The sequence below is a fragment of the Lissotriton vulgaris genome, chromosome 3_1, assembly GCF_964263255.1.
Source record: "Lissotriton vulgaris chromosome 3_1, aLisVul1.2, whole genome shotgun sequence".
NCBI lineage: Eukaryota > Metazoa > Chordata > Amphibia > Caudata > Salamandridae > Lissotriton > Lissotriton vulgaris.
The window spans coordinates 907895524-907913678 of record NC_141689.1 but is presented as its reverse complement, the minus strand read 5'-3'; the positions used below and the strand labels follow the sequence as shown (position 1 = coordinate 907913678).

At 45.2% G+C, this 18155-nt stretch overlaps 1 protein-coding gene across 4 annotated transcripts in view; it reads right to left on the bottom strand.

Moving 5' to 3' along the window:
* Positions 1–16516, bottom strand: part of ENTREP1 (endosomal transmembrane epsin interactor 1) — a 185163-nt gene extending 168647 nt beyond the window's left edge. For 2 of the 4 annotated variants that reach the window (XM_086961244.1, XM_086961245.1), the window contains exon 1: positions 15892–16421. In XM_086961244.1, coding sequence (XP_086817370.1) covers positions 15892–16287 — 396 coding nt within the window. In that variant the 5' untranslated portion in view covers positions 16288–16421. Of the gene's footprint in view, positions 1–13901; positions 13966–15891 lie in introns of those variants that run through there. The other 2 variants (XM_086961243.1, XM_086961247.1) reach the window with 2 other exon arrangements.
* Between the last annotated feature and the right edge of the window lie 1639 nt (positions 16517–18155).

Below are 18155 nucleotides of genomic sequence, written 5' to 3'. Positions count from 1 at the left end.
ATTATTGTTTCGAAATTTATTTTTAATGTTGTTATTGTACACATTTTAATAATTTTTCAATATTGAGTGTTTGTCATTATATTTAACATTTTAGTTTTTTATTATTTATGTTTAAATAATATTTTAAAACATGCTGCTTTTTTGCAATTATTTATATTTTTTACATTATGTTTGTACGTATTTAATTTCTATACGTGTATTTTTTTTACATATAATATTTTAAAAGTTAATGTATGAGGTGCATTGAGGTCTTGGATTTCAAGTGGAGACATTCAAGTACATTTTTGTGCTGTTGGTATATTGATGAATTTCGATGCTGGTATCGGCGAGTAGAGTGTAATGCGGCCCCAGGCAGAGACTAAAGATGACAGGGGACAAGATGGAATCCAGGGGGACCCCGCAAATGAAAGGGGTCTTCTGGGTCCTTGAGGTGGCCATGTGAATGAACTGCTAAATAGCGGATAAGAACCAGTGTAGGAAGTTGCCAGTAAGTCCAATTAGGGACTTCAGGGTGTGAATACTGACAGAATGATTGATGGAGTTGAAGGAAAGAGAAAAGGAAGTTCAGCAACATCAGGTTGCAGGGGTCAACTAGAATCTATATTACTGTTCAGATGTGCATTAACAGAAATAAGCCTCAAGCCTTTTTCTTAAAAAGATAACAGTGCATAGACACCGTTTTATAGTAAGTGACATGTCTTACTGTCCATTAAAGAGGCAGCTATTGCTTTAAAAAAGTTTCCCATTTAGTAACAGATCAGGGGGAGCAGAACCACTGCCTGCTCTCCTCCAAAGCCATCCAACTATGTTCCCACATGGCAAGCTGTCCTATGTGGGCAGCTTCCCCTGTGCAAATAAGTTACCACTCCAGCCTGAGGGTACCTTTCCCATTGTTTGCAACAGCAACTAAGGTCACAAACCATTGATACATTCTTTTTACAACTTTGAAAGACTTTTCAACTTTTAAAATGATTGTGTACATTGTGAAAAGGTATTTTGCGATTGTAACGCCTGGTTCAAGAGCTCGGCAACCACAAATACCTTTAGTACATATGTTAGGCTGTATTAATCAATACTGAGGATATTCTCTAGTCTATTGCTCAAAATAATCTATGACTTAATATAATTAGATCTTTCTGCTGGATTTTATATGGTTGACCACCAACTGCTGGTCGACTGACTCAAACTGGTATTTGCAATAAGAGGCAATATGTTCACCTCAATTCTCAAAGAACACTATCAGACAGTAAGGATGGTTGGGTTACTTCACCTTCATATGCCTTGTTTTATCTTGTCTGTTGCCTTCCTCTGGTGTCTCATCTTTTTCCCCATGTCTCTTTAATAATAACATTTGCCGTTATTGGACATTACTGAGGGACAGGTTTGATTTTTCTATCATATGCTCACTATGTGCACATTTCCTGAAGAATTATATGTTCAAATCTCTAACTTGAATCATTTAAAAATGTACCTAAATAGCATACAAATATAGCTGATTTATAGCAGGCTCCATTAAAAGAAGGAAAGCCGGAGATAAACAGTTTTTTGCACTATGGTCACTTTCTAAAACAGATTCCCAATAAATTGACTGCTTAACTGGAAAAATCACGCAATGCTGTTGTTCACCTTTTCTCTCTGAAACATATACAGTAATATATCAGGAGCAAGACAGTGGTGTCACTGGATGCATGTTAAGAAGAGATTTCGTATGAAATGCTTAGATATTTAACATAAGTGGAAATAAGGCATGGCTCCTAGGTACTTGCTGGAAAAGATGACCATCTGCATTTCTCTTGGATCTCAATGATCATCATAACCTCTTCAGCAGCAAACCTTGTGTGGAGGTAAGTGCCTCAGCGCACAAGGGGTCAGTCTATAGAATTCTCCCCTTGCAGACCTAAAACCGGATTTCAGCCTTGAGACATTTAAAAAACAGCATGAATACCTTCTATTTAGGGACCTCGCTATTTCCCCTCACAGGCTTTATCAGGTCAGGGGTTAGAAACAACTTCCTGTAGGTAACACTAAATTAATTATGTTCATTAATTCATTGATTCAATTTAACGTTTTGTGTTGCTTTTTTACAAGAGAGTTGGGCATAGATGCATCAAGGTAAAATCCGCTCGCAAAGGGGCAGATTCTCAGAATCTGCCCCTTTGGGACCGGTATTTTTGCATTTGGGATGTATCATCCCAAATGCAAAAATCGCAGATTAAGAAATCGTAAAATTGCGATTACTTGCATTTAAGGAATCTCAAAATGAGATTCCTTAAATGCAATGCATTAAAGTTTAAAAAATAGAGATTTCACCAATAGGGCTCGCAAATTACCATGAAGTTGAACTTCATGGTAATTTGCAAAGACTTTGAAAAATGCACTAAAGTAAATTTTTCAAAGTTTCATGTTGCGCACACACATGCCCTAAGGGCATGTGTGTGCGCAACATATGTGCACAGATTTCAGGGGTGCAACAGGGTGTCCTTTGGACACCCCTGCACCCTTGAAATCGCATTCACAATTTGCGAATCGCTAATTGCGATTCGCAAATTGAGAATGTCTTCCCATTCATTCCTATGGGCCTCTAGGCCCATAGGAATGAATGGGGAGGTATTCCTTAATTGCGACTCACAATTTGCGAGTCGCAATTAAGGAATTTTAATAAATCGCTATTTTTTTGTGATTTCTTCATGTATTGCATTTTGCTATTCCTTGATAGCGAATTGTTATTTTTCACAATTAAGGAACAGCAAAATGGTTTCTTGATGCATCTGGGGGTTGGTGTTAAAACATTCTCAGAATTTGTAACCGGCACTCTATTAGAAAAAGATTCGTGATTTTCAGATAAAATTACTTTACTGGAACAGACCACAAATGTGCAGAATTAGGACCTCGGAAGGAGATAATAAATTGTGTTGGCTAACAGAAGTAAAATATCCAGGTTAAGTATTAACATTCACATGCTTCCAAGGTGAACCCACAGGACATGTACCAAATATAGCAAGGATTTATCTTTAATACACGCAATTTTCTTTTGTAATGCCATGAATGCCCAACATAAAATGTTATTGGTACCCATTATGTATAAAAAATCCGCCATATATCAGTAATGCTTGAATACATATAGAAATGTAAAAATATTACTTTATGTTACAAGTTAGGAAGACACTTGTTGGTTTTACAAAATAAATTAAAAGCAATTGGAAGTCATGAATTCTGATCGGATCTGAGAGCTACTATTTATTAGAAGCGGCCAAAAATGTGTGATTATATGCTGATGCCTTAGGAAGTGGAGTGAACATTGGATATACGTCTTAATAATAATGATAATAATAATAATTTTAACATTTATAGAGCGCCTGGTTACACTAGAGCCAGTTTGTCCCCGCGCTATGGTGCGGCTAGTAAACAGTTGGGCGGGCAGGTCCCTCTCTCTAAGCCTCAGAAACGGTTCCCCTCCCCCTCTAACCTGGGGGGAAGAGATGGGTTTTCAATTGTTTCTGAAACATTTGTTCAGAGGTCTCCAGTCGCATTCTTGTTGGGAGTCTGTTCCAGTGTTGAGCTGCCTGGACCCGGAAAAAGCGTCCATTCATCCTGGCTCTTCTGATCTTGGGGACCTTAACCATCCCTGTCCCAGTAGATCTCAATTGGCACCCCGGTACATAAGGGTCAGCAGGTCAAGAAGATATTCGGGCCCTTTCCCCTGCATAATACGGTGACTAATCAGCAGGGTCTTAAAGATCACCCGTTCTTTCATCGGGAGCCAATGTAATGATTCAAGAGCTTTCTTGGATGGCGCTCTTTTGGGCAACATCAAGACCATCCGGGCAGCCGCATTTTGTACACGCTGAAGCCGAGTGATACATCTGCCATTAGCTCCCAGGTATAGGGTATTCCCATAGTCCAGCCTCGATGTGATAAGGGCATGGACCAGGGTTTTTCTGGCCGACATTGGTAGTAAATCAAGCGTCTTTCGCAAAGTTCTCAGAATACCAAAGCACTGTCCTGCCACGCGCCTTGTGTGATACCCAAAGGAGATTTTATTGTCTAGCCAGATACCCAGATCTCTGACTTTTCACTGGGAGAAGGTTGAGGCCCCAGCTCCTGCGGCCACCATGCCGATGTCCACACAGACGGTGCTTTCCCCACAATCAGCCCTTCCGTCTTACTTCCGTTTAATTTTAAACAGTTATTAGCCATCCAGGCCGCTACTTCCTGGAGGCACGTTGAGAAATTAGTAGCTGCTGCCTCATTGGATTGAGTGAGAGATACAACAAGTTGGGTGTCATCCGCATAGGATACCACTTGCACCCCAAACCTTTCCGTTATCTCTGCCACAGGAGTTACGTAAAGATTGAAAAGGGTGGGGCTCAAGCTGGACCCCTGCGGCACCCCCTGCTTTAGCCTAGTGTTTTTCGACCGGTGAGATCCTTGAGCTACTTGGAAGCTACGATTCTGGAGGAACGATGCCAACCACTCCAAAGCTCTGCCTACCAATCCCCCTTTTTTTAGACACTGCAGCAAGGTGCGATGTGCTACAGTGTCAAAAGCAGCACATAAGTCCAGAAGGATAAGTGCTGCTGTCTGACCTTCATCCAGCAGCTTCCGTATGATTTCGGTTGATAGGAGCAAGGCGGATTCAGTGGAGTAGGACGCCCGAAAGCCAGATTAGGTGGGGTTGAGTAGTTTACAAATTTCAATGTGCTCCGTCAGTTGCACATTGGCTACTTTCTCCGCGATTTTAGCGAAGTAAGGGAGAAGGGAAATTGGGCGCAGATTGTCCAATTGCTCTGCGCTGATATTAGGTTTTTTTTTAAGCAGAAGCACCACAGCCTCTTTCCAGGCTGTCGGGACAATGCCCGACCCAAAGGAGAGATCTAACAGATGGCGTATGTGGGGTTCCAGAGTTTTTATACTGTCCCTTGGTATTTTTGCAGGCGCTGGGTCATTAGGGGAACCCGATTTGATTTTGGATGCTATATTCATTAGGATATCCTGTGGGGGGGTGCTAAAGGATGTGAGCATCTCAGTTTCAGTCTGCCTTATGGTGGATTCTTCTATCCCACCGCCCACTCTGGCCTCTGCTGGGAACGAGAAATAGATTTTTCCCACTTTGTCCGCAAAAACTGTGCCACACGATCACAGGATTCCACTGATCCTTTTACAGGTGCGGCAGAGCTGGACTGGGAGGATACTTCCTTAGAAACAGCTCCTTGGTTGAGTTATCAGCTCCCTCTATTCTGTCCCTATAGTAGGAGGTACGGTGTTTCCTTATCAGCGCATGATAGCTTTTATGTTTCGTGTTTTATTGATTATAACTATTTGTTAGCTAAAATGTGTGTGTCTTAGGTATAGTCTGTTTTGTTTATTGAATCAATGAAGTTGAATTAATATGTTTTCATATATTGTGATCAAAATAGTTTAATGAAATATTTATATTGATTCATTATGTTTGTATTGAAATTGTATTATTGCTTGTATTGACTTTATATGCATAATATCCAACAACTAAACTTTGACACGTGTAACTTATATAGCTATTCCTGGCTTTTTAGACACCATTAAAAAATCCATGAAGGAACTATATGATATTAACAGCAAAATGATGCAGTTTATATAACTGACCTATACCTTTAATTGTCCATTAACATATGAATAATAAATGTAGGTGAGAAAAATCTGCTGCAAAAATAAAGTACATGGAGTAACGGTTTCATTTAACTCTAGAAACAGTCTTCTGCTCAGGGGCTATGGTTCAAGGTAGTGGTTGGAGTTTTCCACCCTTTTAAATGTGTTTTCACTCTCAAACAGCCCTTCCCCCTCAGTGATGCGAGAGGCCCATTCTTACCCAACCAGTGATATGGGCCCATTTTCCTTGTTTGAATAGAGTACTTGGCATCCTTGCTACACCACTGGTGCCAGCAGCCTGTGGCCCCCACCATTTGAAGGGAGGGTTTGGAACCTTCAACTCCAGTTGTACACAGGCTGGCAGCGTTCAAAGCAAAGATCAGACCCAAGTTGCTATTACAGTGGAAAAGTGCCGCATTAGAAAAAGTGTCTGTCAAAGGAGCAGAAGTGCATGCATCAGGAAAGCTCAATCACTTACCAAAATGATGCCCTTTGTGGACAAGTCACACAAGTAACAAGTCCATGGGCCTGGCCCAATTTTTTGCAAACATATGAAATAGAAAGTAAAGTAAACTTTAAATTAAAATGTACAAAAAAGTTTTTTAAAAATATGAAAGGAGAGCTCAGCCCTGGCACTGAAGTGCACTTTTTTGAAGTGGTGTTCACATGTCTTCAAACAAGATACCATTAATCACTGTGTGAGTGAGCCAATGGCTGAAGAGGACTAAGCCGCGTGGACGCAAAACGTGCATGACATGGTTAAAGACCAATGGATAAAGAGGACTGACATGAAGCCCTCTACATAAGTACATATTTATGTATTTTTATTACTTATGTTTTTATTTTAATACATGGAGCTAGCAAATGAGCTATAGGTGTCTCTAAGCTATACCTAGTATTCCAACAAGCACAAGCAAAGTGTAAAGAGTGCATTCAGTACCTCCAGAACGTGAAGCAAGACTACGAACAGCCCCTAAAGGAAGAAAGAGTGTTTGCTGCAGGTCATCACCCGTGGTCTGCTTCACCTGCCTCCTGTTGGGCAATCTGGTGTGGTCAACCAAACTCTGGACCATGACGTATAATTCGCACTTAAGGCTAGCATGTGGCTTAAGCACCGAGGTACCAAGATTTACCTGCAGTCAACATGCAAAGGAAGCATCGACACTTTGGTTGGAAATTAAAGACCTTTAGCAAATGGGCATCTGTGTCATTGCTGTCGCTATTTTTATTTCCCCAGGGCTCCTGGCTGGCAAACACGACGACCGCCTCTAACATGCAGCATGCCCGCAAAGGGCAAAGCAAAAATACAACTCCCAGAACACAAAGTGTTGCGGGCTAAAAGGTCAGCACAGCACTAGATTAAAGTAACGTGAAGGGAGGTCAGAACGGCACTAACGCTGTGTGCCCAATTTAATGATTACATTGATCAGCACGCGCACGCAGGGCCCTTTAGTTGTCCTTGGTATGTATGGCTGACACGCCTCAGGAGGAAGGGTTACCTTGCCACTTTCAAAACTGACGTGAAGGACCATTTATGAACAGACGGGAGGTTGTTCAGGCTTAGGTCGCTTAACTCCATTAAAGTGCATGTGAAGTGACTTCATCTTCATTTAGATTCCTCGTCAGGGCTGTAACCTCAACCGCCACTAGGTGGTGCCACATACTGGACAGTCTTCGAAATGTGTCCCAGAGCATTGTTTTTGAGTTTGGGCGACTTGTTCATGCACCAGAAAGGGGTTTTAGTCACTCGGGCCTCACTAAAGCTTCAGGCATACCGGGTTTCACAGTATTAAGAGACAACCATAGTCATGTTGTCAGGATTTAAAGGAATGAACTAGCTCAAACTAGGATTCGAACCTGTAACCTGAACGATGCACAATGTTTCACTAGTAGGCACTCATTTGAATCAACTGGCTCGACACTGGTTCTCTGAATGAACATTTTGATGGTGTCCCTTTTCCATCCATCTCCCTCCTTTTCTGTGAATATTTGGGCTTAGCATAGACAACGCTTTATCATTAACATCGCACATAAATAAGTGTGTCCAGTTCTCAAACTTTGTCCTATAATCTTGGAAAAAAATAATTGTCTCCTGACACCCAAGCTGTTCCTGTGCTATTCAGAAGTCGATTCGGTTTTGCAAACACCATTTTAGCTGCAGCTTTTCACACTACAGTTCGACTCGTATCAACAAAGAAAATGTGACTACATTACACCAGTTTTAAAGAATTACACTGGATCCAATCCAGGCCAGAATAAAACTTAAAATGTGCTGTTTGATTTACAAGGCTTTGTATTTGAGTACCAAATCGTATCTGGAAACCATGCTCGCCATCTCTGGAGGAGACAAAGGAGTACGATTGTGCGTCTGTGTTTAACTAACACACACACACACACACACGCACAATCATGCTCCTCCCCACTCCCGATTGCTATTTAAACATTACTAAGGTCTGTGGAAAGGGTAGTGGTCTTCAGAGCCGCACTACTTTTTTCTGCGATCTCTCGGTTGGACACTTATGCCCTTTTTCTTCTAATATTTTTCTGAAACACTCTATATGCATATCTCAAACCTCATCTCTTTCCTCTTCAGCGCTATCTTTTCACTGTCTCCTACGCGTACTTCCTTGCATCGCCTTAACTTCACCAACGCCCTCACCCACAAACAGCACCCAATTACCAATATGCACTTTGGGCCAGATTTACTATGGGTTTGTGTTGCCCATGCGTCCCACAAGGTAACACAAGTCCTCATCCTTAACTGGGATTTACTAGCCCATGCAAAGCCACCCTGCGTGGCTCTGTGCGGTTTAGAAAATCCAAGGTAACTCAAGGCAGTACATTTCACTCCCTGGCGTTACCTTGAGGGAGGGAGACGTTTCACATGTGGAGTGTGAACGTTCCCACACATCCACCCATGGATTTCGGCACATTCCCAGATTTACAAAGATTAGTAAACCTGGTAATGCGTCAAAATGGTATGCCTCCCAGACCCAAGCATAACGAGGAGAAATAGGTTTATTTCTCCTCGTTACTTCCTTTTTAGGTTTCGAATTCAAAGCCCTTGCACTGTGCTTGAAAAATCTATTGTTTGTAATATAAACTTAAATGGGACTTACATCCTGCCTCTTCTCTTTCCTGGCTTCTCATTGGTGCCTGTGTGTGCCACTTACCTTTGCTCCATTTCTATTGGCTGTAGCATATTTTCATGAATTTACCAATGCTTATTCCTCGTCTGTTTCTCTTATCAGTTTCACGCCGAAATACTGTTAACATCCGCTTCGGTAGAAATATATTTTCATAAAGTTTTGCCTTTTACTCTTGCAGCATATTTATATAACAATTTATCACCCGGACAGATTAAATGAGTTGCATAGAATCACAGGATGTTGAGCAGCACTGCAGAGAGTCGAACCAGGATCTCCAGCTCTTCAGTCAGCAGCTCTGGGTGCTGTGCCACATCCTCTCCACTCCTGTGTTATTTGTCAGGGAGCTCTTTCCTTCTCCCAGACGATGATTGATGAAAACAGCTCTTCATTCCTTACATAGGCAAAACCGATGCATTACCAATGCTTGTTCTACGTGTGATGCATTCTGCCTCACGCATAAAAAAAGGAAAATGCCTTTAAGGATTGTTTTTGTGCAGGAAGGTGTCCCTTCCATTCCTGCAGTAAAACAATCCTGCTCGTAATGCAGGCACAATTGTACCATGGTGCAAGAGTGTCTTCAATGGCGCTAGGTAGCACATAGTGCGCCAGGGCAAGAGAAAGGTGCCATATGTTTGTAACTATGTTACATTTTTCTGATGTCTCCTTTTCACTCAAGTCAGCAGAGCAAGTTTCCTTCCTGCCTGTGTGAAATGTTAGTAAATCTACTCCCCTATTTTCTTTAACTTCTGCCCTGTCATTATTTTGACAGCTGTCTACCTCCTTCACACACTTCTGAAAAGAATCACAATTACTATTGGCACATCTGGCCACTGCTCTGTGTCCTCTGCAGAGAGACGAAGGATTGAATGTGAATGTCTTCTGAAGCCCTTTATCAGCCACTGACGAGCTCTCACTGTGAGAAAGTTGCACTCTCTTCGATCGGAATTCCAGAGATCTTAATTGTGACAGTACAAACATCCCCCCACAAACTGGACATATACTGAAGTCATAACAAACCTCCCCTACTTCCCAGGCTTTACTGACAATGTGATCCTGTACTCCCAAGGTCCTTCGGTGAGCATCAACATCTGGGGATCACATATTGTCCTCTCCTTGCACGCACTGCATAATCCACCTCTGCCCTCTGGAGAGACCGCCACAGTACCTTTGCCTTCGGGTACGCAGCTTTCCTCCTGACGACCCGGTTGCCTGGTGTTGATAACGTTCACTACTGAGCACCAGTCGTCTGACCCAACATATCCCGTACGCGAGGCCTTCCATATTCACGTGCCGCGTTGGTCTGCAGCCTTGAATTTAGCGCTAATCTACCATCGCAGTCCCAAACGCTCTGGGGGCTGATCCATATGCCGCCTAAGAAGGCGACGGGCTAGTCTTTAAACAAGGTCTCGGAATTCTTACCGAATTCTGAAAAACGATCTACACTTCGATGGGACACAGGTGCAGCAACAATGACCCTCAAAAAGCGGATCGCCTGAACATGCTAAAGGTCTACATAGCTGACCTACACAGTATCATCAGTCGCGAAATCAAATCCTCAATGGATCATCTACGTTCGGCCTGGTCGGAGCGGTGTCGTCCCTGCAGCAAGATGTGGATTCAGTGGGCACCAGGGTCCTTGACCTCGTCACGCGACACCAGGACCGCGATCTATAGCCCACCAGATCCATGGGAACTTCCTGCCGAACTACCTTTCTGCCTTCACCTGTCCTGGCCCTAGTCCCCACCCTGTTTATCGCCTCGCTCTACTCCTCTCCACTTTCCTGTTGCTGACCTCTGCCTTCACCTGTCCTGGCCCTTCGTCCCCACCCTGTCTATCTGTGAATTTTTCCCTCGTCATTTGAGATCTAGCTACTTTGTCTGATGCCCGATGGAGCTACCTGGTTTAGCTATAGGGGAGACAGGTCGGGGATTCCCTCCTTGGACGTCACTTACCCAGTCGGCATTGAGCCAAACTTCCTTTCGTCTCTCCTGTCGTCTCTTCCCGCATCCTCCCTCTATTTTTGTCTCTCCTTCTCTCCTCTCCCAATGTATTGAGACTGAACTATTTTCTCGAATGCCCGATGGAGCTACCTGGTTTAGCTATAGGGGAGATGGACCGAGGATCCCTCCTTGGTCGTCACCTACCCAGTCGGCCGTTAGACAGACCTCATTTCGTCTCTCCCTGTTGTCTCTTCCCCTATCCCCCCTTTCTCTCCTTTCATGCCCCCTCTCCTCTACGCTCCATTTATTTAGCCCTCCATGTTCCTTTAATTGCTTTTCCCATTGAGACTGAGCTATTTGGCCAATGCCGGTGGAGCTACCTGATAGCTATAGAGGAGATGGGTTGTGGGACTTCCCTTAGACCGTCATCTACCCAGCCGGACTTTGGACAGACTTTCCGTTCGTTTCTCTGCTGTATCTCCCTCCTATCCCTTTACCCTTCCCTCCTTCCCCTCTACACTTCAATTATCTTGTCTTCTATGTCTCTTGCAATTGTTTGTCTAGCAACTGATGTAAATTAGAACTGATGTAATCTTGTAATTGTAATTTGCGTGGACCCTCATGTAAAGCGCTCTGATACCTCCGGGTCTAGCCAGCGCTATATAAAACTCTTGAATAAATATATATAAAACTTATTTCACAGTATGCACTATTTGATGAATGAAAAACTTTGGAAACACGCCATCCTGAAAAATACAACTACTCTTAGGGAATCAGGAGCAAGTAAAACGTGAACATGAACAATACTGGTGCTCCCGGACTGAGAGGGCAGTGTCTGTTTTTTCCAGCTGTTTCTGTCACCGAGTGGTGGGGGGGAGGGGTTCTGACAGAGATGGGGCACTGACCACACACACCTGAACCTCCTCCATACCCTCTTTGCTCAAAAGTGCCCTAGGAGAAATTACATTTGGCCCGCCCTTCCTACTTGCATCTTTGTCAGTGTCTTGGGGAAAAAGGGGGGGTATGGAAGGTGAGAGGTGACAAGGAAAAGGAGAAAAACAGACTTCAGAACCCTGTTTACTACATATTTCTTTAAAGGCATGTTTGTGAGAGGTGGCTGCAGGCTACTACTGTGCCCTTTAAAGTCTGGGCTCCGAGCATGGACCCAGCTCGCCAAGCTAAAGGCCAGCCCTGATAACCAGGACACTCTACTGTGATTAACAAATGTCAATTATTCACTCATGAGTGAAATATTATTTGATGCTATTCTAGCTGTAGCCAGCAACCTTAACAGAAGATCCCTAGCAGAGGATGCTGTGGAGCAACCCTGGGGGAGGAAAGGAGCCATGCTGCTCTCTGGTAATGAGAGTTACTGAAGGTCACCACTACTGGCAATCTCTCCCCTCCTTGCTGCTGTTGCGGATCTTAACCCGTTCCATGCTCGTGACGGAACCACTCAGTCACGGGCCACGGGTGCTCTGTGCTACTGACGGAGTGGTTCCGTCATGGCGTGGCCGCCCACGCTGCAGCAATTCTGCACCTGCGCTGCGGAATTGATGAGCGGGCAGGGCCGTGACGGAACCACTCCGTCAGTAGCACAGAGCACCCGTGGCTCGTGACTGAGTGGTTCCGTCACGAGCACGGTGGCGCCGCGCAACCCCCATCCCCAGGGCCGTGGCGGAATTACCGCCGCGGCCAAGGGATTAAAGGGGCCTTTATGTTTACAGCTCAGGAGGCTGGTTACCTCAGTGAAGGCAAATCCCCCCTTCACCTGAATCACCTATTAGGATGCTAACTATTTATGTATAACTCTAACCACTAGTATATGTAGTAGACCTTTGTACTTACTACCATTCCTATGAGTTTAGAGTTCATCCGTTTGTATGTCTTCCTTGAGTGACTTTACAACTTGTACATTTGCATTTTTTTTTCTGTGGGTATCTCTTCGTTGTGTGATTTTACAACTTGTACATTTGCAAATGTTTCCTGTTTGTATCTTTTATGTAACTTGCGTAATCTAAAGTCCTTATGTAACGTAACTGCTTCTTTTGTAAAGCGCTCTGACACCTGCGGGTAATGTTCGCGCTATATAAAATTGCATTAAATAAATAAATAAATAAATTACAGGCGAGAGGCCACATAAGGGGCTTGGGGGAAGAGATGGCATGAGGGGATGTAGGAAGACTAACGAAGAGAAACAAAATGTTTAGAGAAAATGGAGGCACTGGCGAACAGAAAAAAAGTTACCTAGATCAGCTCAATATATACCACTCTAAATCTAGGTGCCCTGGCCCTCGTCACCCAAGCCCAAGGCCGGCAATACCCACTAGTTTCACATTCGTTACATTTGCTACTGTAACTCTTCACTTACACTCAATTCAATTTTATTCAGAATTTGGATCTATAATGAGGTCCACATAAAAAACACACACAATTATTATATAAATACAATTTAAAATACAAGCTGAATTCAATGCCATCATAAATAGGATAAAATATTAAACTAATTATATTCCAGCGTAATCGTATCAAAATTCATTGAAACACAGAATTTACAACCATATAACAACGGCAGTGTTAAATTCAAATTAGCCCATCGTCAAAGAAATGAGCCCCTTCATAGCCAGTTCATAAATCTCCATAACACAAAAAAATAGAAAGTCCACCAGCAAAGGAAAACAATCAATAGCACCGGATGAGCAGGAGAAGACACAAATATTCATTAATCGACAAAGGACTTAAACTCAACAGTATATTACTTTTTTAACCTTACATTTCAATATGTAAAGCGCACTAACGCGATGTAGGTAAAACTTGCTGAGCCCTTTTACCAACACAGACTTCGCCAAGAAAGCGCCGAGAGTCGCCTTTCAGCCACTTACCATTCAATGGTATCATCTACAAATCGAAACAGATGTTAATCATCATGTATCTCTGCGAGCACATCACCCCCCCCCCCCTTCCTCCAACCGCCCAACCCCCCACGTTAATCTTCATTGAACCAAGCCAAGCGGCATCAGTCTACCAGCTGTCAACAAAGCACTGCCCCGGCAACGCGACCACTGCAGCAGTCCAGGGGCGCCCCGAGTACCACTGAAAAGAATGAGTCAGCGGCTACGTCGCCAGCAGCTCTTGGTCAAAACACAGCATAATATGTTTCAAGTTCAATTGCGACGTGTTACCGACCTTGCTGTGTTCCTCCCTCCTTTGGTTCCCGTAAATGCTACAAGCAAGAGCAGGGATCCCCCTCCCCCCCCCCCCCCCCCTGCTCTGGATTTCGATGGACGCTTCCTAATTAAGGGCACAACTTCGAAAGGTTTTCTGAGCTGTCCTGAAGAGTAAGTAGTAAATCACTCATGAATTTGAAGCTGGGCTTTTTGGGCTCCCACTGCCCTCAATCAGTAATCACCACCCCCCCCCTCCCCCCCCTACCATTGATTCCGAAAATGGAACCTCCGAGACAGCTTCATAACCTTTAAGGAATCTGTCAGACACGCGAGGACAGGCGACCAATTAACACGGAGCGGACGGGGCATTGCCTTGTTTTGATTCGGCGGTAGGGGCGAGTGGAGCTCTGGTTGCCATGATAATAGGTTTCCTCGCTGAGTTCCACCACAGGGAGGGGGGAGTGGAGTGAAGCATTTAGATATGATGGGGGTGGTGCGGTGGAAGAATCTAGGGCAGGGACTGAAACTAGACCCAGGTGCAGGGGCATCTTAATGATTTTAAGGGCCCTAGGCCAAACATATTTTGGGGGCCACTGTTCTGAACAGCTTTGAATTTATGATCCAATTTCAGCCCTCTTTGGCCAGTCACTGACACTGCACAGGCAGACTGGTTCAAATTCTAAATGTTTTATCTAGTATTCAGGGATAGTGGAGTGTGTTTTCGATATTGTACAACAGCAGCACCTCACTAATATTATTGCAAATAATCTCTGCGACCCACTGACATTTCTCATACATGAAGTCCTGTTTTGATCTAAAAGGAACTTTTTTTATGGATGTTGCATGGTGCTTAAAAACAAACACACATTTTCTCTGCAAAATGTCTGTAACAAACTCCCCACACATTACCTGTATTAAAAATAAATTAAAGGATAATGGTATTGAAAACAATCTATGTTTGAAAATCATTCAAAGTCATCAGGGCCGAACTGTGTGGAAAACTAGGCCAGATCTATCTGGGGGTCCCCTAAAAGGCTGGAGTCCTGCCAGAGCCCACTTTTCCCATGCCTTACAACGCCTCTGCCATGATACCAAATTAAAATTGCCCCCTATTAGCGAATCTGAGAGCTAAAAAAATGAAAATGGTACCCAGTGCGCTCTTGCCAGTGGTCTGCCTTATTGCAAGCATTCTCCCATCACATTTTTTGGCTAAAAAAAGTAACCCATATTTGCAAGTCAGGGCAGTTTTAAACTTGAAGTTACAAACATAATAGGTGTCTTGCAAGGTGGGGGACACTGTCTGGAGTTGTACCTGCAGCAGGGACTGTATATGGTAACATTAGATACGTCAACTGTAAAAATCGGCCCACCAGACCATAAAAAGGACCCACAAACATACACAAAACCATCCCCATGTGATCTGTCGGTCCAGCCCTTCAGGTACCGCCTGATCGCCCTATACGCCAGTCTGACACTGCGGGAGGGTGTGATGGAAGGGGAACTGCACTGGCCACACGTGTGGGGAACAACGAGGTACTGAATGTGAACCAAGACAAGTGAGAGACTGAGTATGTCTAGGAGAAAAGTAGGGGGATGCCCTTGTGGTAAAGAATTGGCAGAGGGAGGGCTGTGCAACTGGGAGGGGTAAGAGGAAGCCCATCTGAGAAGATGAAAGGAAAGGCACTGGCATAGGCGAAGTGTAAGGAAATGTACTGTTGAAAGGGGGAGTACTGGGAGGCGGTAAGAGGTGGTATGGGTGAATGTTGGTGGGGTCAGTAGAGATCTACTAGGGTGCTCGGGCACGGATAGAAAGAGCAATGAAAGGGATTATGGGGAGGTACTGGGATGATCTGATTAACTGAGCGGTTCTGTGTGCAGGTGTCCCCGAGGGCACAGAAAGTGTGTCTGCGAGAGGGGGTGTCTGCAAAAAGGCACTGGAAGCGTGAGCCTGGCGCTCAGGATCTCTCATTGGGGGGTGGGTCGTTCCCACTACAGTGCAGAATACTCACCGAGGATCCCGCCCAGAAGGGGCACGCGTTCTTGATCTGCAGGGAGCTGCTGAGGGACAGCGCCCCGAAGCTGAGCGCCACCATGCAGCAGCCCAGGATGAGCTGCAGCAAGCCGAGCGACAGCAGCGGCCTGGCCGGCAGCAGCCCGGCCGAGCCCCGGTGCTGGGAGGACGGGCCGGCGGCGGGGGGCAGCAGCGACAGAGGCGGGGGTAGGCTGCAGAAGCCCGGCGGGCCCCTGGGAGGGGGCATCGGCCAGCCCCCTCCGCGGTGCGGCACGGACCAGCGGGCCCGCGGAGGGGGCACCGGAGGCTGCAGGTCCCCGGCACCGGAGGAGGACGCGGCGGGGGCGGTGGCCATGGGGCAGCAGGAGCCAGGCAGCAACATGGGCAGGGACATGGCGCTGAGCGGGGGGCGACAACAAACTGTACAAGCTATGCAGTCAGCCCCGAATCCGAGCTCCACCGAGATAAGGGATGCGGCGTGCCTGCACAGGGGGGAGGAGGGGGCGGCCCTCTTCTGCAGCAGCCCCCGCACAGGCCATGCTCCGCCGCCAGCCTCCGCTGTAGCAACAACCCTTCTTCTCGGCGCCCTCCGCAATCTGTCCTTATCTTTCCTGTTGTTTCTCTGCCCCTTTCCGCATCACTCCAGTCACCGTATTGTCTGCCCCGTTTTCTCTCCGGAGGGAGGGCAGAGGTGTTTGAAGTTTTAAAATAACTCTTCCGAGAGGATGGGGTTGGCTGAGAAGCTGCCTGTGGCTGGATTACATTTCACATTTTTTTGGCACGGGAACGCATTGGGAAAGGAGCCGAGAGAGGGAAGAAGGGACTTGCCTGCGCTGCAGACTCCTCGTGCTCTGCCCCGCGGACACCTCATATTTTGGCTGGTTGCGTGTATGATTTAGGCAGGTCGGTGCATGGACTTCCGGGGGAACTTGTTTCAATGTTTCGGGTTGTTTTATTTTCAAGCATTACTCTGGTAGACTTGAGCCCGGCCTTTTGTCCAGCCGCCCCTTCTTTGCCGAGTAAGCTCTGTCTCCTTGGGTCCGATTTCTTGAAAAGTGAGAAGGGCTGGCCGACAGCACGTTTTATTTTCTATCTGTGTGTGTGTCCATGTCACCGCTCCTTGAGTTTGTGAGCGGTACTTCATGGCAGGCTTCCTGCCAGTATGACTGCAGCTTCCAATACTTATTTCCTGAGGTCCCACTTTTCCTTTTTACACATCTGGCACAGTCAGGCGAGGGTGACACTGTTCCCAGTTCTGAACCTCTCCCCTACAAATCACTGATTTCAGGTGTTACTCATTTAGTCAAAGGGAGAAACACAAGACTTCAACACCCAGAATGCATTAGGCTAACACCCAAATGTAGGACTGGAAAGGCTGCCCATAATAACCTGGAAGGAGGTGGTCACCCTAAGTCAAACAATCCTGTTTTCTCCCAAATGACATGTCCTCATAAGGAAAGAGGCCTAAATGAAGGGCTGCCTACATGCACTCCCGCTAATATATCCAAGCAGGACCATTTGGTAATGACTCCATCCCCTCAAAGGGGATACAGGGGTAAACGTCTCTTGACGAGGATGGGGCGACTCAGGCTACTTGTAAATCATCACGTCATTATCCCTCGTCTACCTTCTCATCAAAGTACTTAGGGATCACATTTACAAAAAAATAACATAACAGTCAATTTTGGTGTGCTGCATTGCCCTAGGGGAAGAGAGCGTTGGAGCGCCAGGTCTACTAAGGGAAGGCGCTTCTGGCCTCTTCCCTAGACCTGGTGCTCAAACAGGCTGCCTAGCCCCACTCACACTTTTGCATCATGTGTTGCATAGGTTTTGTACTTCAGTACAAAATTCTATGCTTAGACTAACTTTACAACTTTTCACACATTGGATATGTACTGTACAATGCAGTATACAAGAAGTGTACGAAAAGTTAGCAGAAATAAAAACATTTGTCCTTGTTAGCGCCTACCTCGAGGAGTCATTGGTGGTAGGTAGTGTACCACCCAAGGGCACCCTTGACGTAAAGTAGCACAAAACAGTAATTACTTAACTTTTAGAGCTACTTTCAAGCGCATAAAAAGTTTCAAGCTGGAAAATACATACTTTCTCAACATTTAGTGCCGATTTGCATTACTTTGCATGGCTTTGCACAAGTGCAAAGTCTTAATATATCGGCTCCCTCCTGTCTAAGGTCTTGACACTGCAAAAAATGTAGCTAGGTTTGAACCAACAAGAAGCAATTGGCATCACATGCACCACTGG